The sequence below is a fragment of the Schistocerca nitens genome, chromosome 5, assembly GCF_023898315.1.
Source record: "Schistocerca nitens isolate TAMUIC-IGC-003100 chromosome 5, iqSchNite1.1, whole genome shotgun sequence".
Taxonomy (NCBI): Eukaryota; Metazoa; Arthropoda; class Insecta; order Orthoptera; family Acrididae; genus Schistocerca; species Schistocerca nitens.
This window is the reverse complement of record NC_064618.1, coordinates 487837856-487864983: the sequence shown is the minus strand read 5'-3', so window position 1 is coordinate 487864983 and position 27128 is coordinate 487837856. Positions and strand designations below refer to the sequence as shown.

General features: G+C 45.3%; 1 protein-coding gene across 1 annotated transcript in view; it reads right to left on the bottom strand.

Annotated features, from left to right (window-relative positions):
- Positions 1 to 27128, bottom strand: part of LOC126260547 (protein nervous wreck) — a 778787-nt gene that overhangs the window by 260362 nt on the left and 491297 nt on the right. Inside the window, exon 5 of the mRNA XM_049957881.1 lies at positions 25731 to 25875. Within this exon, the coding sequence (XP_049813838.1) occupies positions 25731 to 25875 (145 nt within the window). The remainder of the gene's footprint in view (positions 1 to 25730; positions 25876 to 27128) is intronic.

Here is a 27128-nt window from a genome sequence, read left to right as displayed (position 1 = left end):
GTGACTTGCGGAGTATGGATGTACTCGTAGATGTAGATAGATTGTCGCATTAGCATATCTACCGCGTTTCTCTACAATATGACAATTACAGCCCACACTGGGCCTCTGTGAGCGGCTGCACTTTAATTATAGCCAGCCAGTACTTCTGAATACATTTCAATTATAACCACCACGTCTGAGTGCTACACACTATTGAAAGCGCGTTTCTCCTTCGAAAAATCACGGAAAATCTGAGCATGGTCGATTCACATGACCTTCCGAGCTGATGGTTGCGTTTCTTAATTTATTATGGACAGGTGATTCAGGGAACTTCCACTGTATTCTTTGGCGTTTGAATTTTGTCTCGAAATGAAAAACCCGAGTTTCATGGCAGGTTAATACTGAAACGCATCAGGCTGTAGCGATTCCGTTGTTTCATTTTTATTGCTATTATTCCCTCCTCAACCATCCAGCAATTAGATACGATTCTCTTTACCCTGATTAAGTGTTGCAAGATTGTATATTCAGTTTTAGACACAGATGATCGCAGAGGTCATAACGTCCCTCTAAAACCGTCATTCCGATTAATTTCATATGTTGTACTAGGCTGGTAAATTGGCCGGCTCTCGACGAGCCTTGGTAGCGCCGGGTGGACTGTTGGCCAGAAGGTACAGCACTTCTGGTGACTGACTTTCACGAGTTCTAAGAGCTTTCCCGCTGCAGACTGTAGCTCCCCCACCCACTTGTCCAGTGACAGCTCAAAAATGGTTCAAATGGCTCTGAGCACTATCAGTCCCCTAGAACTTAGAACTACTTAAACCTAACTAACCTAAGGACATCACACACATCCATGCCCGAGGCAGGATTCGAACCTGCGACTGTAGCGGTCACGCGGTTCCAGACTGAAGCGCCTACAACCGCAAGGCCACAAGGCCGGCCCAGTGACGGCTGTCAGCCACCCGCCCTCTGAGCTTTGCGTGCAGAGGGCCGCTTTGGTAATGCAGGTACTTCTTTCGCAGAGCAGGCGTCAGGCAGACGATCTGCACAAAACAGCCAATGGGAGCGTGCAATGAAGGAATTGTTGAAACTGCAGGAGCCACGTGCCTTTCGTTATGGTCTGTTCTGTTCACCGAAACTGCCCTCTGTAGCACTTGCTGGCCACAAGCCACTCTATGCAGACTGGGTGCAACATCACTGGGTATGTAGGAGTGTTAACCCTCTTCGTAAGGGAGACACCTTATTTAACTCACTGTCGTCTGGGCGGCGAGTGCGCGACAGAGAATTGCACGAGTCTCTTTGTCGAAATAATGAGGCCACTGACAGAGAATTAGGATGTACATTAAAACTGAAAGTACGCTTTTATTCAAGTGGAAAACGAGTCAGATGGAAAAAAGTAAGTAAACTATTTATTATATCAAAAGTAACAGCCATAATTGTTACTCCATTTATCCTACTGAGACAGTGAATGTCTTCATGGGCCGACCCTAGTGACCAAGCGGTTCTAGGTGCTACAGTCTGGAACCGCGCGACCGCTACGGTCGCAGGTTCGAATCCTGCCTCGGGCATGGATGTGATGTCCTTAGGTTAGTTAGGTTTAAGTAGTTCTACGTTCTAGGGCACTCATGACCTCAGCAGTTAAGTCCCATAGTGCTCCGAGCCATTTTTGTCTTCATGGAAAAATGTTTATGGTTGTCTGCGGGACAATGATTGTACACATGCGCACCTCTTCGTTCGAAGCAAATCGACTGCCGCGAATGTCTCTCTTTAGGGCTCCAAAAATATGGAAATAGCATGGGTAGATTTCGGGATTGAATGGAAGATGTGTAAGGCCCTCCCTGCAGAACTTCAGCGACACAGTCAAAACAACCTGGGCAACATGTGAGCGGGCATTACGGTCGTTTCACACTTGACCGGTTGCCATGTAAATGGCGCCGGTACACGGTTGTCGGGATGTACAGTGTTTGAGGCACTTCACACTTTCCCGGTGCCGGCTCCACGGTACACGGTTGCCATGCTGCTGCTTTGGCAATCCGGTAGCTCACACGGCAACAGCCGGCCGCCGGAGATGACAAACGATCCGACCAATCGCATCTACATCTGCATCTACATCTACATCCATACTCCGCAAGCCACCTGACGGTGTGTGGCGGAGCGTACCTTGAGTACCTCTATGGGTTCTCCCTTCTATTCCAGTCTCGTATTGTTCGTGGAAAGAAGGATTGTCTGTATGCTTCTGTGTGGGCTCTAATCTCTCTGATTTTATCCTCATGGTCTCTTCGCGAGATATACGTAGGAGGGAGCAATATACTGCTGGACTCGTCGGTGAAGGTATGTTCTCGAAACTTTAACAAAAGCCCGTACCGAGCTACTGATCGTGTCTCCTGCAGAGTCTTCCACTGGAGTTTATCTATCATCTCCGTAACGCTTCCGCGATTACTAAATGATCTTGTAACGAACAACCCTATCTGGTACGGATCCCACACTGGTGAGCAGTATTCAAGCAGTTGGCGAACAAGCGTACTGTAACCTACTTCTTTTGTTTTCGGATTGCATTTCCTTAGGATTCTTCTAATGAATCTCAGTCTGGCATCCGCTTTACCGACGATCAACTTTATATGATCATTCCATTTTAAATTACTCCTAATGCGTACTCCAAGATAATTTATGGAATTAACTGCTTCCAGTTGCTGACCTGCTATATTGTAGCTAAATGATCAGGGATCTTTCTTTCTATGTATTCGCAGCACATTACACTTGTCTACATTGAGATTCAATTGCCATTCCCTGCACCATGCGTCAATTCGCTGCAGATCCTCCTGCATTTCAGTACAATTTTCCATTGTTACAACCTCTCGATATACCACAGCATCATCCGCATAGAGCATCAGTGAACTTCCGACGTCATCCACAAGGTCATTTATGTATATTGTGAATAGCAACGGTCCTACGACACTCCCCTGCAGCACACCTGAAATCACTCTTACTTCGGAAGACTTCTCTCCATTGAGAATGACATGCTGCGTTCTGTTATCTAGGACCTCTTGAATCCAATCACACAATTGGTCTGATAGTCCATATGCTCTTACTTTGTTCATTAAACGACTGTGGGGAACTATATCGAACGCCTTGCGGAAGTCAAGAAACACCGCATCTACCTGGGAACCCGTGTCTATGGCCCTATGAGTCTCGTGGACGAATAGCGCGAGCTGGGTTTCACTCGATCGTCTTTTTCGAAACCCGTGCTGATTACTACAGAGTAGATTTCTAGTCTCCAGAAAAGTCATTATACTCGAACATAATACGTGTTCCAAAATTGTACAACTGATAGACGTTAGAGATATAGGTCTATAGTTCTGCACACCTATTCGACGTCCCTTCTTGAAAACTGGGATGATCTGTGCCCTTTTCCAATCCTTTGGAACGCTACGCTCTTCTAGAGACCTACGGTACACCGCTGCAAGAACGGGGGCAAGTTCCTTCGCGTACTCTGTGTAGGGGCTACGATAGATTGGCGTTCTCGTCTGGCGGTATTTGACGTTTGTTGTTGTAGTCTCCAGTACTTTTGTGTTCTTTCGTGTTAAATTATACCTGTTGTCATGTGTTTTCATCATGAAGGATGTTAAAACATTGTAGAAACCAACATTACGTTAAACCAAAGGAAGTAACCGAGACCCAGTTGAACTTTAAGTAATTGGTGCCTTGAAGCAAAAACCGGATAGCACTGGAACGCAAGCAGGAAGCGGCCGCTTGCCGAGTAATGGTCGCGTAATTGCCGGTGGAGGGCCGCTTTTCAATGGTATAACGCCGTCCTTAGACAATTCTGGGGCGATGAAATAGTGAAATTCCATCTGAGAGTGTCACAAATCGTTTCCGAAATAAAAAAAAAAAGCAAAAACGCCAGTAAATGCAAGTGTGGATAGTATGTCCACAGCCACCATTCAGCACATGGAAGCCACCACAGCCCCGTTACAGCCCCTTACCAAGGTGGCAAAGGAACAGTCTGCGCATCGTCTGCTGTCTCAGACCGTTCCGAAACCTCATCACTTAATTCATTCAATTTCTAAATCAAATATTTAAAGTTTTTACTTAGACATTGTTTTGCATTTAAGGTTTTTGTCTGTAACAATTTTCTGTTTTACTATATATGTCTTTAGTTCTTAAATACCCTCCATATACATAATACTGTACAATTCATTAAAGTGATTTGAAACAGCAATAGGTATTACAATAAAATTCCCCTGATCCTGACTGCCAACACGTGTATTCATTGGATACATTGTTTGAGCGATGTGTTTCTACGTTAGTCTTACAAGTAGATCGTAAAAAGTCTGCATGCTCACCCTAAACTATCGGGAAAATTTATAATCTTCGTTTTTCAATTACTGAAAAAGTATGAATAATACCCAAACATTGTATCTTACGACAGGATGAAGCATCTAGATCATATTTACTTCTTTTCTTCGAGGCGAATATACACTGAAGAGCCAAAGAAACTGGTACACCTGGCCGACCGCTGTGGCCGAGGGGTTCTGGGCCCTTCAGTCCGGAACCATGCGGGTGCTATGGCCGCAGGTTTGAATCCTGCCTCGGTCATGGTTGTGTGTGATGTCCTTAGGTTAGTTGGGTTTACATAGTTCTAAATCTAGGGGACTGATGACCTCAGATGTTAAGTCCCATAGTGCTCAGAGACATTTGAATCATTTTTGCTACACATCTACATCTACATCTACATTCATACTCCGCAAGCCACCCAACGGTGTGTGGCGGAGGGCACTTTACGTGCCACTGTCATTACCTCCCTTTCCTGTTCCAGTCGCGTATGGTTCGCGGGAAGAACGACTGTCTGAAAGCCTCCGTGCGCGCTCTAATCTCTCTAATTTTACATTCGTGATCTCCTCGGGAGGTATAAGTAGGGGGAAGCAATATACTCGATACCTCATCCAGAAACGCACCCTCTCGAAACCTGGCGAGCAAGCTACACCGCGATGCAGAGCGCCTCTCTTGCAGAGTCTGCCACTTGAGTTTATTAAACATCTCCGTAACGCTATCACGGTTACCAAATAACCCTGTGACGAAACGCGCCGCTCTTCTTTGGATCTTCTCTATCTCCTCCGTCAACCCGATCTGGTACGGATCCCACACTGATGAGCAATACTCAAGTATAGGTCGAACGAGTGTTTTGTAAGCCACCTCCTTTGTTGCTGGACTACATTTTCTAAGCACTCTCCCAATGAATCTCAACCTGGTACCCGCCTTACCAACAATTAATTTTATATGATCATTCCACTTCAAATCGTTCCGCACGCATACTCCCAGATATTTTACAGAAGTAACTGCTACCAGTGTTTGTTCCGCTATCATATAATCATACAATAAAGGATCCTTCTTTCTATGTATTCGCAATACATTACATTTGTCTATGTTAAGGGACAGTTGCCACTCCCTGCACCAAGTGCCTATCCGCTGCAGATCTTCCTGCATTTCGCCACAATTTTCTAATGCTGCAACTTCTCTGTATACTACAGCATCATCCGCGAAAAGCCGCATGGAACTTCCGACACTATCTACTAGGTCATTTATATATATTGTGAAAAGCAATGGTCCCATAACACTCCCCTGTGGCACGCCAGAGGTTACCTTAACGTCTGTAGACGTCTCTCCATTGATAACAACATGCTGTGTTCTGTTTGCTAAAAAATCCTCAATCCAGCCACACAGCTGGTCTGATATTCCGCAGGCTCTTACCTTGTTTATCAGGCGACAGTGCGGAACCGTATCGAACGCCTTCCGGAAGTCAAGAAAAATAGCATCCACCTGGGAGCCTGTATCTAATATTTTCTGGGTCTCATGAACAAATAACGCGAGTTGGGTCTCACACGATCGCTGTTTCCGGAATCCATGTTGATTCCTACATAGTAGATTCTGGGTTTCCAAAAACGACATGATACTCGAGCAAAAAACATGTTCTAAAATTCTACAACAGATCGACGTCAGAGATATAGGTCTATAGTTTTGCGCATCTGCTCGACGACCCTTCTTGAAGACTGGGACTACCTGTGCTCTTTTCCAATCATTTGGAACCCTCCGTTCCTCTAGAGACTTGCGGTACACGGCTGTTAGAAGGGGGGCAAGTTCCTTCGCGTACTCTGTGTAGAATCGAATTGGTATCCCGTCAGGTCCAGTGGACTTTCCTCTGTTGAGTGATTCCAGTTGCTTTTCTATTCCTTGGACACTTATTTCGATGTCAGCCATTTTTTCGTTTGTGCGAGGATTTAGAGAAGGAACTGCAGTGCGGTCTTCCTCTGTGAAACAGCTTTGGAAAAAGGTGTTTAGTATTTCAGCTTTACGCGTGTCATCCTCTGTTTCAATGCCATCATCATCCCGGAGTGTCTGGATATGCTGTTTCGAGCCACTTACTGATTTAACGTAAGACCAGAACTTCCTAGGATTTTCTGTCAAGTCGGTACATAGAATTTTACTTTCGAATTCACTGAACGCTTCTCGCATAGCCCTCCTTACGCTAACTTTGACATCGCTTAGCTTCTGTTTGTCTGAGAGGTTTTGGCTGCGTTTAAACTTGGAGTGAAGCTCTCTTTGCTTTCGCAGTAGTTTCCTAACTTTGTTGTTGTACCACGGTGGGTTTTTCCCGTCCCTCACAGTTTTACTCGGCACGTACCTGTCTAAAACGCATTTTACGATTGCCTTGAACTTTTTCCATAAACACTCAACATTGTCAGTGTCGGAACAGAAATTTTCGTTTTGATCTGTTAGGTGGTCTGAAATCTGCCTTCTATTACTCTTGCTAAACAGATAAACCTTCCTCCCTTTTTTTATATTCCTATTAACTTCCATATTCAGGGATGCTACAAGGCCCTATGATCACTGATTCCCTGTTCTGCACTTACAGAGTCGAAAAGTTCGGGTCTGTTTGTTATCAGTAGGTCCAAGATGTTATCTCCACGAGTCGGTTCTCTGTTTAATTGCTCGAGGTAATTTTCGGATAGTGCACTCAGTATAATGTCACTCGATGCTCTGTCCCTACCACCCGTCCTAAACATCTGAGTGTCCCAGTCTATATCTGGTAAATTGAAATCTCCACCTAAGACTATAACATGCTGAGGAAATTTATGCGAAATGTATTCCAAATTTTCTCTCAGTTGTTCTGCCACTAACGCTGCTGAGTCGGGAGGTCGGTAAAAGGAGCCAATTATTAACCCAGCTCGGTTGTTGAGTGTAACCTCCACCCATAATAATTCACAGGAACTATCCACTTCTACTTCACTACAGGATAAACTACTACTAACAGCGACAAACACTCCACCACCGGTTGCATGCAATCTATCCTTCCTAAACACCGTCTGTACCTCTGTAAAAATTTCGGCAGAATTTATCTCTGGCTTAAGCCAGCTCTCTGTACCTATAACGATTTCAGCTTCGGTGCTTTCTATCAGCGCTTGAAGTTCCGGTACTTTACCAACGCAGCTTCGACAGTTTACAATTACAATACCGATTGCTGCTTGGTCCCCGCATGTCCTGACTTTGCTCCGCACCCTTTGAGGCTGTTGCCCTTTCTGTACTTGCCCGAGGCCATCTAACCTAAAAAACCGCCCAGTCCACGCCACACAACCCCTGCTACCCGTGTAGCCGCTTGCTGCGTGTAGTGGACTCCTGACCTATCCAGCGGAACCCGAAACCCCACCACCCTATGGCGCAAGCCTGCCTAAGATCGTATAGGGCCCACGAGAGCACGCAGAAGTGCCGAAACACGATGTGGCATGGACTCGACTAATGTCTGAAGTACTGCTAGAGAAAATTGACGCCATGAATCCTGCAGGGCTGTCCATTAATCCGCAAGAGTACGATGGGATGGAGTCTCTTCTGAACAACACGTTGCAAGGCATCACAGATATGCTCAATAATATTCGCATCCGGGGAGTTATGTGGCAAGCGGAAGTGTTTAAACCCAGAACAGAGTTCCTGGAGCCACCCTTTAGCAATTCTGGACGTGCAGGGCATCGCTTTATCCTGCTCGAATTGCCCAAGTCCGTCGGAATGCACAATGGACATGGATGGATGCAGGTGATCAGGCAGGATGCTTACGTATATGTCACCTGTCAGAGACTTACCTAGGCGTATCAGTCCCATATCACTCCAAGTACAAACGCGCTACACCATTACAGACCATCAACCAGTTTGAAAAGTCCCCTGCTGACATGCAGGGTCTGTGGTTTCATGAGGTTGTCTCCATACCTGTACACGCTCATTCGCTCGATACAATTTGAAACGAGACTCGTCCGACCAGGCAATATGTTTCCAGTCATAAACAGTCTAATGTCGATGTTGACGGACCCAGGCGAGATGTAAAACTTTGTGTCGTGCAGTCATTAGGGGTACACCAGTGGCCCTTCGGCTCCGAAAGCCCAGATCGATGATATTTCGTTGAATGGTTCTCACGCTGACCCTCATTGACGGCCCTGCATTGACATCTGCAGCAATTTGCGGAAGGGCTGCACTTCTGTGACGTTGAGCGATTGTCTTCAGTCGTAGTTGGTCCCGTTCTTGCAGATGTCGGATATTTGATGTTTTACTGGTATCCTAATATTCACGGTACACTCGTGAAATGATACGGGAAAATCCCCACATCATCGCTACTTCATAGATGCTGCGTCCCATCGCCCGTGTGCCGACTATACCACCACTTTCAGACTCACTTAAATCTTGATAACCTGCCATTGTAACAGCAGTAACAGATCTAACAACTGCACTAGACATGTTTTGTCTTGTATAGGCGTTGCCGACCGCAGTTCCGTATTCTGCCTATTTACATATCTGTGTATTTGAATATGCATGCCTATACCAGTTTCTTTGGCGCTTCAGTGTAAAAGAAGACGCACGCAACTTCTTTTTGCGATTCGTTCGTTTGGCTCTACGTCAAACTTGAGGAACGTCTGTCTTACGGCTGTCGCTACAGCCTGTCAGGCACTGTCGGAACAGGCCACCGCGTCGTTTCACAGCAGTCCTGTTGATACGAAAAGTGTCTACCCGACAGCTAGGCATCCGACGTCGTTTACATGGCTACTGGACAAGTGTGAAATGACCCTTATCCTGCAACAGAGTGTTGCTGTCCGTCGATACATTGCTTAATGACTTTGCGGCACGCGCGGCAACAACGCACAGCAGTACGTGGATACTTTTGCAGAAATCGCACACGGTATCAAGTCCAAACACCCAGGAATGTTGACGGACTACATCATTCTGCAAGATAACATACTTCAGGGTAGATTGTTTTCATCGTCATATTATACGAATTGTTTACCAGTGAATGACTCTCAACATAAGAATCATTGTTATTCTTGTTTTCATTTAAAGGTTCCTCTAAAAGCTCTACAATCCCTCTCTCAGAAAGGAATGAACGTGGAGAATTAACCACTTTGCACGCACTAACTTGAACGTAGCAGTTTCACCCTTTCTCTCAACACAACTGCTACAGTTCGACACGAAGTTAACACAGGCTTCCTTAAACGGAAGCGCTAGTGCAGTCAGATTCGAGAACGGACCACGTGAGAACTGCGAAAAATCGTGTCGAAGGAGGGTCGACATCCGAGTGGAAAACAAAATTCACAATTTCGAGCGCCTTTTTTAAAATAAAAAATATCACGGGAGAGATAAGGAAAGGAAAGAGTTAAACTTGTGGAATTTTCGTCCCGTTATCTGAAGAAGTGCCGCTGTGTCTTTTTGTCGGCAGGTCTTGGAGATGTTGCAGGTGTTGCAAAATCCTTGAACATCCAGTTTGAATATAATAAACATTCTTGAGACCGTGAAGCTAATGCCCACGAATCCGCAGGATTTTAGAAAGCATCGCTCGTGCGAAACTCGGCTTGCACTTTTCTCACATTATATACGGCGAACTATGGATGAAGGGCAACTGACAAATGTCATATTTCCAGATTTCCGTAAATCACTTGACACGGTACTTCATTGCAGGCTGTTAACTAAGGTACGAGCATATACACTCCTGGAAATTGAAATAAGAACACCGTGAATTCATTGTCCCAGGAAGGGGAAACTTTATTGACACATTCCTGGGGTCAGATACATCACATGATCACACTGACAGAACCACAGGCACATAGACACAGGCAACAGAGCATGTACAATGTCGGCACTAGTACAGTGTATATCCACCTTTCGCAGCAATGCAGGCTGCTATTCTCCCATGGAGACGATCGTAGAGATGCTGGATGTAGTCCTGTGGAACGGCTTGCCATGCCATTTCCACCTGGCGCCTCAGTTGGACCAGCGTTCGTGCTGGACGTGCAGACCGCGTGAGACGACGCTTCATCCAGTCCCAAACATGCTCAATGGGGGACAGACCCGGAGATCTTGCTGGCCAGGGTAGTTGACTTACACCTTCTAGAGCACGTTGGGTGGCACGGGATACATGCGGACGTGCATTGTCCTGTTGGAACAGCAAGTTCCCTTGCCGGTCTAGGAATGGTAGAACGATGGGTTCGATGACGGTTTGGATGTACCGTGCACTATTCAGTGTCCCCTCGACGATCACCAGTGGTGTACGGCCAGTGTAGGAGATCGCTCCCCACACCATGATGCCGGGTGTTGGCCCTGTGTGCCTCGGTCGTATGCAGTCCTGATTGTGGCGCTCACCTGCACGGCGCCAAACACGCATACGACCATCATTGGCACCAAGGCAGAAGCGACTCTCATCGCTGAAGACGACACGTCTCCATTCGTCCCTCCATTCACGCCTGTCGCGACACCACTGGAGGCGGGCTGCACGATGTTGGGGCGTGAGCGGAAGACGGCCTAACGGTGTGCGGGACCGTAGCCCAGCTTCATGGAGACGGTTGCGAATGGTCCTCGCCGATACCCCAGGAGCAACAGTGTCCCTAATTTGCTGGGAAGTGGCGGTGCGGTCCCCTACGGCACTGCGTAGGATCCTACGGTCTTGGCGTGCATCCGTGCGTCGCTGCGGTCCGGTCCCAGGTCGACGGGCACGTGCACCTTCCGCCGACCACTGGCGACAACATCGATGTACTGTGGAGACCTCACGCCCCACGTGTTGAGCAATTCGGCGGTACGTCCACCCGGCCTCCCGCATGCCCACTATACGCCCTCGCTCAAAGTCCGTCAACTGCACATACGGTTCACGTCCACGCTGTCGCGGCATGCTACCAGTGTTAAAGACTGCGATGGAGCTCCGTATGCCACGGCAAACTGGCTGACACTGACGGCGGCGGTGCACAAATGCTGCGCAGCTAGCTCCATTCGACGGCCAACACCGCGGTTCCTGGTGTGTCCGCTGTGCCGTGCGTGTGATCATTGCTTGTACAGCCCTCTCGCAGTGTCCGGAGCAAGTATGGTGGGTCTGACACACCGGTGTCAATGTGTTCTTTTTTCCATTTCCAGGAGTGTAGAATAACTTCACAGATATGTAAGTGGCTCGAAGATTTCTTAACCAATAGAACACAGTACATTCATCAGAGACAAGGTTATCGTAAGTAGTGCGCTAGGGAAATGTGACAGGACAGGTGTTGTTCTCTGTATACATAAATGATGTGGCGGACAGGGTGGACAGAAATCTGCGGTTATCTGATGTTGATGCTGCGGTGTACGGTCGACGTTGAGTGACTGCGGGAAGATACAAGACGACTTACACACAATTTCTAGTTGGTGTCATGAATGACAGCTAGCTCTAAATGTGGAAGAATGTAAGTCAATTCTGATGAGTAGGAAGGATGGTTCAAATGGCTCTGAGCACTATGGGACTTAACTGCTGAGGTCATCAGTCCCCTAGAACTTAGAACTACTTAAACCTAACTAACCTAAGGACATCACACACATCCATACCCGAGGCAGGATTCGAACCTGCGACCGTAGCGATCGCGCGGTTCCAGGTTGTAGCACCTAGAACCGCACAGCCACTCCGGCCGGCTGAGTAGGAAGAGCAAACCTGTTATGTTCGGATACAGTTTACTGGTCTCCAGCTGGACTCAGTTAAGTCGTTTAATATCTGGACGTAACGTTGCAAAGCGATATGAAATGGAACGAACAGGTGAAGATGTGTGGTAGGGAAGGCTAATTTTGGGAACGTGTGGTCCATCTGTAAAGGAGACAGCATACAGGACGCCAGTGAGATCTATTCTCGAGTTCTGCTCCAGTGTTTGGGATCCGTACCAGGTCGGATTAAAGGAAGGAATTGAAGCAATTCAGATGCGGACTGCTAGATTTGTCACCACTAGGTTCCAACAACATGCAAGTGTTTCCGAAATGCTTCAGCAACTCAAATGGGTATCCCTGGTGGGAAGGCGAAGTTCTGTTGGAGAAGCACTACTGAGAAAATATAGAGAACCGGCATCTGAAGATGACTGTAGAAAAATTCTACTGTCACCAACATATATTTCGCTTAAGGACACGAAGATAAGACAAAATTAGGGCTCATACGAAAGCATATAGATAGTAATTTTTCCCTCGTTCTATTTGCGAGTGGAACAGGATGGGGTTGGGTTGTTTGGGGGTAGAGACCAAACAGCGAGGTCATCGGTCTCATCGGATTAGGGAAGGATGGGGAAGGAAGTCGGCCGTGCCCTTTCAAAGGAACCATCCCGGTATTTGCCTGGAGCGATTTAGGGAAATCACGGAAAACCTAAATCAGGATGGCCGGACGCGGGAAATGCAATAATACTCTACCAAAACCTGTTATAATGATACTGTTATATTAGGAAATCAGTTTCGACGTTCCAATCACATCATCTTCAGACCTGTCGCATCAATGACGCAAAGTACAACACGTGCGTGTATAAGACAAGGGCACCAATATTCGTATATGGTTCCGTAGATGTCCGAACTTCATGAGCTTGTGTATACCAGATACGAGTATTCTTGTCTTGTCTTGTACATGAACGAGTGGTACTTGATGTCATTCGTTCGACAAACCTGAAGATGACGTGATTGGAAAGTCGCAACTCGTTGCCTAATAAAACAATATCAATAAAACGGCTGTTGGTTCAGTGTTGTGACAAAATTTTTACCGCCATTACTAGGCCAGCAAGGGGAGAAGAGGTGGTGGTTCAAATGGCTCTGAGCACTTTGGGACTTGACATCTGACGTCATTAGTCCCCTATAATTTAGAACTAGTTAAACCTAACTAAACTAAGGACATCACACACATCCATGCCCGAGGCAGGATTCGAACCTGCGGCCTTAGCAGTCGAGCGGTTCCGGACTGAAGCCCCTAGAACCGCTCGGCCACCGCGGCCGCCAGTATTGTGACATTTCATGGAGCAGCCACTGTCCCACGCTCCTGAACCCAGGATGGAGTTACATTTAAGTAAAGGAAATGACCAGTAGCGGTACAGGGTACCCACCCCCCACCTCCCGCCACGAGCCGTACGGTTTCTTGCGGAGGACGGATGTAGATGTAGATGAAGAACCATCTCATTCCGTACAGATCGGAGACACTACAATTTGTCGATGCCTAAAAGGTAGACACCATGGGAATCAGGACGCCTTCTTTCCAGGAAAATGACCATAGGTTTGCTCGCACTTGTCTGAGCTGCAACATTTTTCGCGAGTCTTAATCTATACCAGATCGTTAACGTTTTGTTTACACTTGCATAATTCAGAGATTGGCTGGAGGGTAAATAAAATTTTCGGAGGATGGAGGGCAAGGCTTGTTACGCTGCATCGCAGTGGGAGCTCTTTTAATAACATTGCGGATTGGCAAATAGACAGTTTTTGGTGGCTTCTCTGCACAGAGCTCTGGGCAGAGTTACTCTTGTGGGGTCTCTTCGGCGGATTTTTGGACAGAGTATTCTCCGAAACCTTTCTACTGGCTCTTCAGCGTGCACTTTTGCCGAGGCACGTCTTCTGCAGATGGCTTTAACCTCGGCATCTGCAACTACTTACGTTGCAGTCAAGCGTCTTGTATCGCGGCCAGTGTGATTGCGGTTTGATATTGTCAGGTCAGTGGTACGCGATTTGTTCTAATTCTTCTAGAGTTTAGGGGATTTTGCTTCGAATTATGTTGTGAACGATGGCTTGTTCACGACTGAAGTAGTTGGGCTACAGTACGTGTTTCCATTTACCCCACAATTGTCGATGTCCGGGTCGAAATCGTATGTTTAATCCTTTCCGGTGAAACGAGAGTTTGGTTCCAGATGCTTTCCCCTTCTCTGTCCCCCGCACTGTGCCGCACCGTATTGTTCTCATTTTAACGGAATATTGTACGTAATCTTTAGTCCAATATCCTCTTATCTATCGGCTTGGAGAAGTGACGGTTTCAATCATAATTAATGTTTTTGCTTTATTTTAGTCCTTTTTTATAACAATAAGTATGAGTGAAAATGGAACTATCTTTGGTTAGAGTAATTACATGAATCGCTTCACCCTTACAGTACTATGCCCGTACCCAATACGGGCGAGCATTTGTTGGCTGTGTGAACGGCGTCAGTATCCATCCGCTGAATACTCATGTAATGTTTTTCATTACACCGTCACCATGAGAATTATTTGCACTTATAGCCGTTGTACCTTGTGTGCATGTTTCATTACAGAATGATCCTCGAATGTTATTAACGAAACGTCCACCTCGGTAGCTGAGTGGTCAGTGCGACGGAAAACCAGGCTGAGAGGCCCGGGTTCGATTCCGTGGTGGGTCGGAGGTTTTCTCCACTCAGGGTTTGGGTGCTGTGTTGTCTTACTCATCATCATCTCACCCCCATCGACGCGCAAGTCGTCGAAGTGGCGTCACTTAAGAAACTTGCACCAGGTGACCGGTCTACCCGACGGGAGCCCCTAGCCACACAACATTTCATTTTCATTAACGAAACAAAAGTATCAACTGCGACAGAGGGAATTAATACACTTCGCAAAAGGACTTTCGTAGTCGCTATGCACTTCTTGACGAAAGATGGAATAGCTAACATCAGTTTTAAAAATTCCCTTTGATCGTACCAGGAACCTTAGACTGACAATGTTTACATCCGCGATTAGTTACAGGGGCGGTAGGAAGGGGGGAGGGAGGCTATGGTGGCTATAGCCTCCCCCCCCCCAAAGGAGTATCATATTACGCTGGATAAAATGACTTCAGAAATCAGCGAATGTATTACCCCAACATATTCAATCTTTTTTTTATAATTATGTAGCAATATGGGTTGAATTGTATTTCTAACACATTTTAACGAAAGAATAAGAGCGGCAAACAGCTTACTATCTAAACCAGTAAATATCATTTAACTTAAAATGGACGTCTTATTATTTATTAACGCACATTTTTTTACCCTGAACCCCAAAACAGTCACCAAAAACTACTTTAAGCAAAACCAAATTTTTCCAATTTGTAGGTGGAGGACCCCTACTCACCTTTTTCGAAGCCATATTCCATTTCCCCAAACACACCGCCCCCCCCCCATTAGCCCTCTCCTTTTTTTAAGCCATATTCCATTCCTCCAAACACCCCCCCCCCCCTCATTAGCCCCCCACCCTCCTTGACCGACTTCTAGAATCGCCTCTGATCAGTTACAATAAACCATTTTTTTCTGGTGATTGTACGCTTGTAGTCCGCTTCCGTATCTGAGTGGTCAGAGTGACTGACTGCCACGCAGAGGACCTGGGTTCGACTCCAGGTAGTGTCAGGTATTTTTCCTTGGTCGGAGGACTGGAACGGTGTGTACCCAGCCGTCGAATGCCAACTGAGGAGCTACTTGACCTAGTAGTTGTGGCACCAGCTCTACTAACCCGATAGTAACCGGGACTGTGGTGTGGTGAAGCCGCGGCTCCATACCGCATCCGTATGACGCCATTGGGCGATGGATTATACGGTGGTCGGTCGAGCCCAATTCTCCCGTCTGTGGCCAGAATAACGATAATAATTGTATTATTATCGTATGCTTGTAAACTGGTTTTGTCGATCGGATTACACACATCAGCAACTGAATTAGAGATATCCACTGAGTTGAGGAGAGAGAGCTCTCCTGTCGTCACGGTGAGTGGAGCAGTGTGATGTAATTAGAAATTCGTCAGACCCCCACTGGCCTTCGGTCTGACAGTGGTGCGCAGATCACGGATGACCGATTTAAAGGACAATCCGTTCCCGAGGTTTCGGCATGTAAATGTGTTACCTCGCGTTTAGTATCGCAGCTTACAGTTCTCAACAGCGGCTCAGAGACAAACCTACTGCGAAACAGATGTAACACACTGCCAGTCCGGAAACAGAGCCGTTAGCTTGTGACGAGGTTACAGTGATTATTCACAATGCTCTGTAAATCTTGCCGCCGCACAGCAACAAAACCCACTAACTCTACATAAAATTTATAGCAGGCTATTTTCAGGGGCGGCCGTTCGTCGTGAACGCAGGCGAATCAACCGCCTCCATCAGAAGATTAACAGCTGGAGTACCGCAAGGTTCAATACTCGGGCCCCATACTGTATTCCATCTACACAGACAATGCAGAGAGTAATGAGAGGATCTAAGTGGGCGACACTATTTTTCTCACCAGATGTAGATGGTCAGTGGTTTTTAATCACCGTCTGAAAGACGCCTAGACCCAGTAACGAATTGCGTTTAACGCCACGAAAAGCCAAGTCGTGGTATTGGAGTAGTTTACCCGTTACTCGTCCGCCCCTGGTAACTGAGTGGTCAGCGCGACGGAATGTCATACCTAACGGCCCGGGTTAGGTTCCCGGCTGTGTCGGAGATTTTCTCCGCTCAGGGACTTGGTGTTGTGTTGTCCTTATCATCATCATTTCATCCCCATCGACACGCAAGTCGCCGAAGTGGCGGCAATTCCAAAGACTTGCACTAGGCGAACGGTCTACGCGACGGGAGGCCCTAGCCACACGGAATTTCCATTTTACCCATTACTCAATAAGCCATTTCATCAATATGTCAAATGTAGTTTGATAATCTTTTTACTTTATATTTACGCTGAGATATACTATGGAAGTGCATCGTGGAGCAGCACGGCGAAGACACATTTTCAGAGTCTGCAAAGCCTGCAAAATAAGACACGACGCTGAATCTGCCACGGCCTATAGAATGCTCTAGCAAGTATCTTTGCGAAGGATCCTATCCGACATCGCTAAAGCAGTGTTGTGAGATGGGGTTCGACGGAGAGGCACCTCCGTCGGATCCTGGTTTAGCAATAGAATTCCATCGACAGTATTTTCCCGACGAGGAGAGGAGAAGTGATGAAGTACTTTTCCTGTGCATTATACTAAAAGCCAAGTTCCTCGATTAAATCTCAAATCTCTGATTAGTGGAAATGGACTCCCTAGGTTTTGTCATATCAGTGGCACAATAAGTCCAACCATTCTCTTGGTGCTACTCGAGAGTCATGTGCCAGTGTCAGCTCCTGGTTTCATTCTTTCCTTTCGTTTAATTGTCATGTCCATTCTTATAAACTCTAGCGGCATGGACAGTAACCACACTAATACAAGAACGCAGGTGCAATATCATAAAATAATCAATAGGAACGACTGAAATTTAGTCCGTTTATAATCTACAGGCATCTAAAGAATCAATTAATTGTTTGAAGGGATAAAACAAAATGCCATGTGCAATATCAATAATGTGAAACTCCCATAAACCTCTTAGACTCTTCGACAAGCCTAGTATTTTAACAAGGCTACGCTAGATTCCTCTCTATCCTTATGAAAGAAGATTTTATTTCTCTTCTGATATTCAGGCCTATTTTCACGAAATTTTTCATCTATATGGTCCAGAACACATCCATTGTGTTCGACAGTCTTTGTATTTCCCTTTTCCAGGCGATCGATATGAAGAACTTCTTTTTGGATACCAGAAAACAGTGGCAGAAGAAGTCGACTTCCCATTCTTTGGCTTAGGGTCTCAGGATTAGTCCACTCTTTCTGAAAAATACTGCGCAGGTAACCAGAAACTAACATCCAACGCTAGTGTAAAACTACTGCCAATCTCACTTATTATGACTCTAATCTACAACGACAATCGGTAAGCCAACTGTCGTTAACAACGACAAACGGATTCAGGCAACCAGTGTAACAGCCCACAGTCGCATATCTAATACCGCTCGTCGCATCAGGAACATGGTAGAGGTTTAGCAATTGTTTCAAAATTATAGTGTGCCACTGAATTCTAATGACATGCGGCACCACGGGGTGAGAGCTAGTTTATTGTATGTAACAGGGAACATATTAACTCATTGCTCCGTACGAGCCCTAATTTCTCTTATCTTCGTGGTCCTTACGCGAAATGTACGTTGCCAGCAGTAAAATCGATTTGCAGACAGCCTGAAATGCCGCTCCTCTAAATTTTCCCAGCAGCGCCTCTCGAAAAGAATTTCGTCTTCCCTACAGAAATTTCCATCTGAGTTCACGAAACATCTCCGTAAAGCTTGCTCGTTGATCGAACCTACCGGTAACAAAACTAGCAACAAGCCTCGGAACTGATTCGATGCTTTCATTTAATCCGACATGGTGGGGATCCCATATACTCGAGATGTACTCAAGAATGTCGTACTAGTGTTCATTACGCAGTCTAGTTTGTAGATGAGCTACACTTCCCTAGAATTCTCCCAGTAAACTTAGCAATCATATACAATCGTTCGCTCACCGATAGATCTGTACCTACAGATTGGAAAATTGCGCAGGTCGCACCAGTGTTTAAGAAGGGTAGTAGGAGTAATCCATCGAACTACAGACCTATATCATTGACGTCGGTTTGTAGTAGGGTTTTGGAGCATATACTGTATTCAAACATTATGAATCACCTCGAAGGGAACGATCAATTGATACGTAATCAGCATGGTTTCAGAAAACATCGATCTTGTGCAACGCAGCTAGCTCTTTATTCGCACGAAGTAATGGCCGCTATCGACAGGGGATCTCAAGTTGATTCCGTATTTCTAGATTTCCGGAAAGCTTTTGATACCGTTCCTCACAAGCGACTTCTAATCAAGCTGCGGGCCTACGGGGTATCGTCTCAGTTGTGCGACTGGATTCGTGATTTCCTGTCAGAAAGGTCGCAGTTGGTAGTAACGGCAAATCATCGAGTAAAACTGAAGTGATATCAGGTGTTCCCCAGGGAAGCGTCCTGGGACCTCTGCTGTTCATGATCTATATAAATGACCTGGGTGACAATCTGAGCAGTTCTCTTAGGTTGTTCGCAGATGATGCTGTAATTTACCGCCTAGTAAGGTCATCCGAAGACCAGTACCAGTTGCAAAGCGATTTAAAAATGATTTCTGTATGGTGTGGCAGGTGGCAGTTGACGCTAAATAACGAAAAGTGTGAGGTGATCCACATGAGTTCTAAAAGAAATCCGTTGGAATTCGATTACTCGATAAATAGTACAATTCTCAATGCTGTCAATTCAACTAAGTACCTGGGTGTTAAAATTACGAACAACTTCAGTTGGAAAGACCACATAGATAGGTTGCGTTTCATTGGCAGGACACTTAGAACATGCAACAAGTTCACTAAAGAGACAGCTTACACTACACTCGTTCGTCCTCTGTTAGAATATTGCTGCGCGGTATGGGATCCTTACCTGGTGGGATTGACGGAGGACATCGAAAGGGTGCAAAAAAGGGCAGCTCGTTTTGTATTATCACGTAATAGGGGAGAGAGTGTGGCAGATATGATACGCGAGTTGGGATGGAAGTCATTAAAGCAAAGACGTTTTTCGTCGCGGCGAGATCTATTTACGAAATTTCAGTCACCAACTTTCTCTTCCGAATGCGAAAATATTTTGCTGAGCCCAACCTACATAGGTAGGAATGATCAAAATAAAATAAGAGAAATCAGAGCTCGAACAGAAAGGTTTAGGTGTTCGTTTTTCCCGCGCGCTGTTCGGGAGTGGAATGGTAGAGAGATAGTATGATTGTGGTTCGATGAACCCTCTGCCCAGCACTTAAATGTGAATTGCAGAGTAATCATGTAGATGTAGATGTAGATGTAAACCGAACATTCGCCTTCCCTACTACCGTCCTTAAGTGCTCGTTCCATTTCATATCGCTCTGCAACGATTCGCCTAGATACTTAATCGACGTGCCAAGCAGCACAGTGCTAATATTATAATTCGCATTTTCCGAAATTTTTTTCCTTCTCATCTGCGTTAATTTACATTTTTCTACATTTAGAGCAAGCGGCGACTAATCGAAAGAATTAGAAAATTTATCTAATTCATCTAGTCACTGAACGACGATACACCACAGCATCTTCAACAAGGAAGCAGATCGCTGCTCACCGATCATTTATTTGTATTGAGAATAAGAGTGGTTCTATCACATTTCCCTGGGCACTGCTGACGATACCCTTGTCACTGACAAACACTCACCGTCGAGGACAACGATAGGGGTTCTTTTATTTGCGAATGCTAATTAAAGTAATCAATAAATAGATCTCATCACTCGGAACAAAATGTATACGATTCACAGACATGTCACACACGACTTCTCTCCCGTAGGTTAACTTCCAACTGTGGTGTCAAGGAGCCCATAAATTTAGGAGAAAACCAGTTTGCCAAATAACGAAAATCGGCGAACTATGTGCGTGGGAAACATTTGACTGGCGAACTAACTGAAAAGATAATGTGGCTGACATTTCGACATTGTCTTACAAGGGGAAGGCCTCAGACACGGCCAACCGATTCGGCTCAAATTTGGCAGGTCGCTTGTGTACAACCTAATACGAAGGAATCTAAGATATTTTGGGTCAACACCCCCGCGTTTTTGAGAAAATCACCCCTAAAGGTTATAACGAGCAATCGACTCAATATTGGCGGGATCGATAGATAATTGTAAATAGAGCATTTTTCATCATCAGGTATGGGGTCCGCAAACGCATACTTTTCCAGAAGTCGAGGTAAGAAACTTTTACAACTGCCGCTTATGTAGCCACATGGTAAACACTTTTCGTCGACAGTACCGATAGCGCAACGGCCAAGGTAACTGGCTGGGAATCGGAGAACCCGGGTTCGAATCTCGAAGAAACCGAGCGGATGTTTTTCTTTTCGTTTGTATTTTTCCATTTCTCAATTGATAGGGATAGGAGGCTTAATAAGGTAAGTGAATCAATAAGGAATGATAATAACTAGGTAAATAAATTTCTCAAACCTCTTGGGATAGTAAAGAACTAAAATGTTACTCCAATTTCCAATGTTTCATTTGGTGTTCATTTTATAGAAAAGGTCAATCGTTTAACCGACTCGTTGAAAAATGTTTACATTACCTGTTCCAAATCCGGGAAACTGACGAATGCGATTTACAGAACATTTCATGAGAATGTTTTAAAACCACACGTTTCTGATAACAAGTTTTGTCTAATATTCGATTCCTGGAGCCGACAAATTAATACTACAATATATGACACAATGTTTATAGATGGCGAGGGTCAGCCGACGTGCACAGTAAAAGTAATACCGCCAAAGCGCACACCTGTGTGCCAGCCGCGTGATGTTTATTTCTATCGCCAGGTTAAAAACTTTATTTCCAGGCTTCAGAATTGCAGTGTGTCTCCGGAAACCCAGCGGGAATTGCACAACCGCACGGATGCAATAACTATTCACAGCATAATTCATAACCAACTTTCAGCACCGATTTTTCAGGCGTTGATATCGAATGCGTGGTACGCATCAAAATTAATTCCCAAAAAAGACTTATTTTTAAATGTAAACCAAGTTTGTTTTCCGCCGACTCTTCGGAAGGAACAGTGTAGCTGTCGAAAGATTGCATTCATTAGATCTTCTTGGTGCCGTGAGTATATTTGTTTCGAATGTTTATATGACAAGTACCATCCATCTGGTTGTTCGAAGGAAAGTGAGGACACGTAACAGTGACTGGAAGAGTCATTGTAAAGTGACCTGGAGTAACATTTTAGTTATTTACTATCCCAAGAGGTTTGAGAAACTTATTTGCCTACCTTATTGTCATTCCTTATTGATTTACTTACCTTATTAACCCTCCTATCCCTATCAATTGAGATAAGGAAAAATACAAACGAAAAGAAGAACAGTCTGGAACCGCGCGGCCGCTACGGTCGCAGGTTCGAACCCTGCCTCGGGCATGTATGTGTGTGATGTCCTTAGGTTGGTTAGGTTTAAGTAATTCTAAGTTCTAGTGGACTGATGACCTCAGCAGTTAAGTCCCATAGTGCTCAGAGCATTTTTGGTATCACACAAGGCCTTTTAGTATCATAGAGATGGCCTATTAGGAGGCTGCGATGCCTTTGCGCGTTCAGTGTTCCGTCTGTAAAAAATGGGGATATGACCTGATGGTTCACTATCCCACACGACACGTTTACACTCCATGGGTGGTGACGTTCCACTTGTCAAAGTCAACGGGCACTGTCAACAGACAAATATTGCATGTTTATCTGGCCGTGACTGGTGAATGTGGCTTCATCGCTTAACAAGATCTGTGATATATCTGGAATATCCGTCTTAATGCCCCTGTACGTAAGTTAACACAATTCTCATAATCGTTAATCGTTTCCATGTAGCTTTGATGGAGGGAGATGTGATAAGGTTGGAACCTATATGAATGGAGAATGCTTAGGACATTGCCTGACTCATGGTACTTCCTTGTGAGATTCCGCGAGAGCTAACGTGGGGATCACTTGCAACAGCAGCAAGAACGTTAATTTTCCCCTCTTCTGCTGTCACTTGTTTCCTTCTGTTACGCTGGCTAGTTGTTACACCACCACTTTCACGTAACTGGTTCAATAGGTTGATAAATAACTGCATAGATGATCGACATCTATTGGGATATACTGCCGCTTACATCGTCCAAGAACAAACTGCATTCCTCCTACACTCTTCATATGCCTGAATTTGTAAAACCCATCGTCCACTCACGGCCAACTGTTTGCACTATCACACACTAACTTTCAAGTCACAATGTACACAAGGAACATACAAGCTCACTATAAGCAAACATAACAACATTCTACCTAGCAACTATACAGGACGAATGGCACAAACAAGTGTCGATGTGGAATTTTTTCAAAATACGATATCTTGTAAGCGACTCGCATTAGAATACTGCAACAAATACCACTAACATTCTAATTTATCCAAATTTTAGTCTGCTAGTATCAATAGGCATTGTCCTATTTAAAAAGTGTATGTTTGAAAAATGTTGTAACAAATACAATGCAAAAAACTGTGCTGAAAAACTGAAACAAACTTGCGAGGGTAGAAAACTTTGGTTACTGGAGAGAGATCGGCAGATAAGAAAGGTAGTGCCACAGGGTTCAGTTTGGGGTCCACTCCTATTCCTTACATACAGTATGTGTATGACTTTCGACTTAATAAACACTTTCTAAGTATTATTATTGATTGGGTAACAATAAGAGCCCCTGACTACCAAGCCATTATGTGAAAACTACACATAAACAGCACATTTCAGCAATATTTGGTGTGCAAGTTTAAGGTGATAACCTCAGTATAAATCCTTAATAAATAATGTAACGACTAGGTACTTCTATCGGCTTCTTGAATGCGGGTAAATACTTGTTATGCAGTGGTGTAGGGTGCCATGTGGTTCATGTAGTATTAAATGTCGTCCATGTACTATGAGCTGTGTTTTGAGTTGAAATAGTCAGTAGTTTAGACATGATTTTTTCTAAATTTATTTACGCTCCTTGCCGTTGTTAAACTAATAGCATACATTTAACGATAAGGGATGTGCTCAGTTGTATGGTACTCGGGATTTTTCCATGATGGTTCAAATGGCTCTGAGCACTATGGGACTTAACTTCTGAGGTAATCAGTCCCCTAGAACTTAGAACTACTTAAATCTAACTAACTAAGGACATCACACGCATCCATGCCCGAGGCAGGATTCGAACCTGCGACCGTAGCGGTCGCGCGGTTCCACACTGAAACGCCTAGAACCGCTGGGCCACACCGACCGGCCTTTACCGTTCAGCAAACGTATTTATAAACCGAGAATTGCTTCCACTGTCGTCACTTATTTATTCATCGCAAGATTGCTAGAAGCGTTTTCATGTGGTTCTTTCAGGTTGCAAGAGGTAACTTCACATAGAGATCTTTGGAGCCGTTAATGACATTACAAGACCCAAAAAAAAAAAAAAATGTTCACATGTGTGTGAAATCTTATGGGACTTAACTGCTAAGGTCATCAGACCCTAGCCGGCCGGGGTGGCCGAGCGGTTCTAGGCGCTACAGTCTGGAACCGCGCGACCGCTACGGTCGCAGGTTCGAATCCTGCCTCGGGCATGGATGTTTGTGATGTCCTTAGGTTAGTTAGGTTTAAGTAGTTCTAAGTTCTAGGGGACTTATGACCTCAGAAGTTAAGTCCCATACTGCTCAGAGCCATTTGAACCATTTTTTTTTCATCAGACCCTAAGCTTACACACTACTTAACCTAAGTTATCCTAAGGACAAACACACACACCCATGCCCGAGGGAGGACTCGAACCTCCGCCGGGATCAGCCGCACAGTCCAAGACTGCAGCGTTCTAGACCGCTCGGCTAATTCCGCGCGGCTACAAAATCCATTCAGTGTTCTTCTGTTATTCAATATTTTCAATCTTGGTGTGGAAATGTATGTAACACACAATTGTCAACCAAGCTTGCTCATAACACTTATTTCTTCTATAAGGTGGAGCACTATACTATACATTTTGTAAGTCAAGAGACGGATTCATTGATAGGAAACTTAATCGTTCAGATGCATAAATATTCAATGAAGCCTACTGATTAACTGTTGCACAAAGTAAGTGTGCCCAGAGTTAAGGTGTTCTTAAAGTGAAGTTAGCGTTAAAATAAAATTTTCATGGGATGCAGTTAGTAAGAGGGCGTTTTGATCTGGGCCATTTTCTGTATATTCTGTAGATTCTTGTAAGTATTTAGCTTTTAACAATATGCAGTGAATCTACGTTGTACCTAACAGACACACAAGCAGACATAATCCCAGCTGATGTTTGCTGTCCACAGTCACCCCTACACCTAATTGTGTTGTTACCCACGTTCCCTGCTGGTGGCCGTGTGATTGGAAGGCAGCCGAACATCTCATCTGGCCTCTTTTAGCGACGCGAGTGGTCAGCCGTTCTTCCAGCGTTTTAATCACGTTTGATTAATCACCGAGACCCCGTCTGGACAGCAAACAGCAGGCGGCTTGATTAATTGTGTTTTGCCGCCGTAACCAGTACTACCGGTCGGTGTGTGACCTAGAGACTACACCGGCGCAAACAGCAGACCTGGACGGAGGGCTCAGTGCAAATAGGCGGGACCGCAGTGCGGCTTTGGGCGCTTATCGCGCGGAACTGAAAACTGCTTCCGCACGTAGCGGCACCGTACATCATTTGGCTTATCGGATTACCTCCGTACGCCATAAACAGGTTTGCGGATCGCCTGGGGAGAGTAGACTCGAATTTTGATGAACCTGCAATTCATCTGCTGCAATCGCAGCGAAACCTAACACGCTGGGATCAAGGTGAATAAATGACACGACGAAATTTTTGACTGTCCTAATGCCAGGAATTAATGCCGTTTGTACAACTCCACTGTTAGTCTTAACGTGGATGCCTTTTGTAACTTGGATCTGCCTCTGGCTCTCTTGTAAATCCGCTGTATTACACTGGAGATATTCTGAAAAGGCGGACCGCGTACTGGACGGGATAAACGCTAGGGAAGAATAGAAGAATAACACAATAGATAATTTACTTCACGCGTGTTGTTGCTTGACTGAATGTGCACAGTGAATGTAGTGTGGCGGGTGTGTACTGACCTTCTTGGCGTTCTGGACCTTCTGCGACCGTAGCACCTTAGCGTCGTCCGCTATCTGCTGGTGAAATACCTCCACGGCTGCCAACCTCGCGCGTGCCAACTTCTCGTTCTCCTCCAGTACCGTGCGCCACACGTTCCACATGTTCCTGCAACATCACAGCACAGCACCACTTAGTAAACAATAGGGACCAAAGTCAAAGCAGTAAATAAGAATTTCTTTAGATACGTACGCTTGTGTAAATCAGCTACAAAACATGTAGTAATCTGGGAGGTGTTGCGAGTACTTAGACGGCACAAAATGGCACTACTTTATTTCTTCAGGATAAGAAATGAGTAGGGCTCTGTGGCAGCTGAATGCCTGTCCGCTTGCTCGTTAGAACCAATAGGCAAAGAGCGTTAACCGTCCTGTGTATGGGGAGAAATAAAAGGGAGGCCGCAGCTTTACTGACGGCGGCCAACCGCCACAGTCTGAAAGAACCACGTCCGTCTCAGTCGACACCGTGATGGCGGCTGTTATACCGGAGCCAAGGTAGCCCCTGAGGGCTGGTAACCCATATTACACCACAGAGTACGAGGTTGTCTAAGCCCCAGGCGTACCAAAAGCACAACGGTAAACACCAGCTATTTACATACAAGATAATGGAAACAGACATTCCGAGCACTACTTCCTGTAGGGGTGAGCTCCAGCCACAGCCTGCAGGAAGTATCACTAAGCCAAAACCTGGCTGGCTGGAGACAGCTATTTAGGGGCTAGAACCAGCCCCGAAGTTCAGCTCACGCCAGATCCCAACCTCGTGTACTGCGACCGTTGAAGATTACGTCTTCGTCTCTCAATTGGACTGTTACTAGTGTGTGTGTGTGTGTGTGTGTGTGTGTGTGTGTGTGTGTGTGTTTGTTACCACGAACCTTTGTGGTAAATTCGAAGTGAACTTTAGTTTGCCTCAATTAGGAGACTTTTACTGGCATCGTTCATATTACCTTTCGTTTGTTCTTCAGTCATCAACCTTGTGAACTTAGTATCAATAAAAGTTGTGTTTGTGAAAAATTGCGAATTATCAGTCACCACAGCGGCTGTAGCTTATATCTTAAGGTTGATCACTGTTTGTAGTCGAGAGTATAGCTCTGATATCGGAATCTTTGTATTTTCTATTTGTGTTGCTGTTTAATAACTCGATAGCGGTGAAGAATTCAGTGCTTATAGTAACATAAAGAATACGGAACGATATTACCATTAGTAATAGATCTTAACTGGTTTGATCGTGATTGTGGTCCTGCTATGTTTGAAGTGTGCGTGTTTTTTGCAGTATTTTGGAAGTCCCATTATTATGTTTCAATGTTTCCTCTAGTAAATCAAAATTATTTATTGCCAGTGACTGTTCTGACTTCCGGGAGACATTCC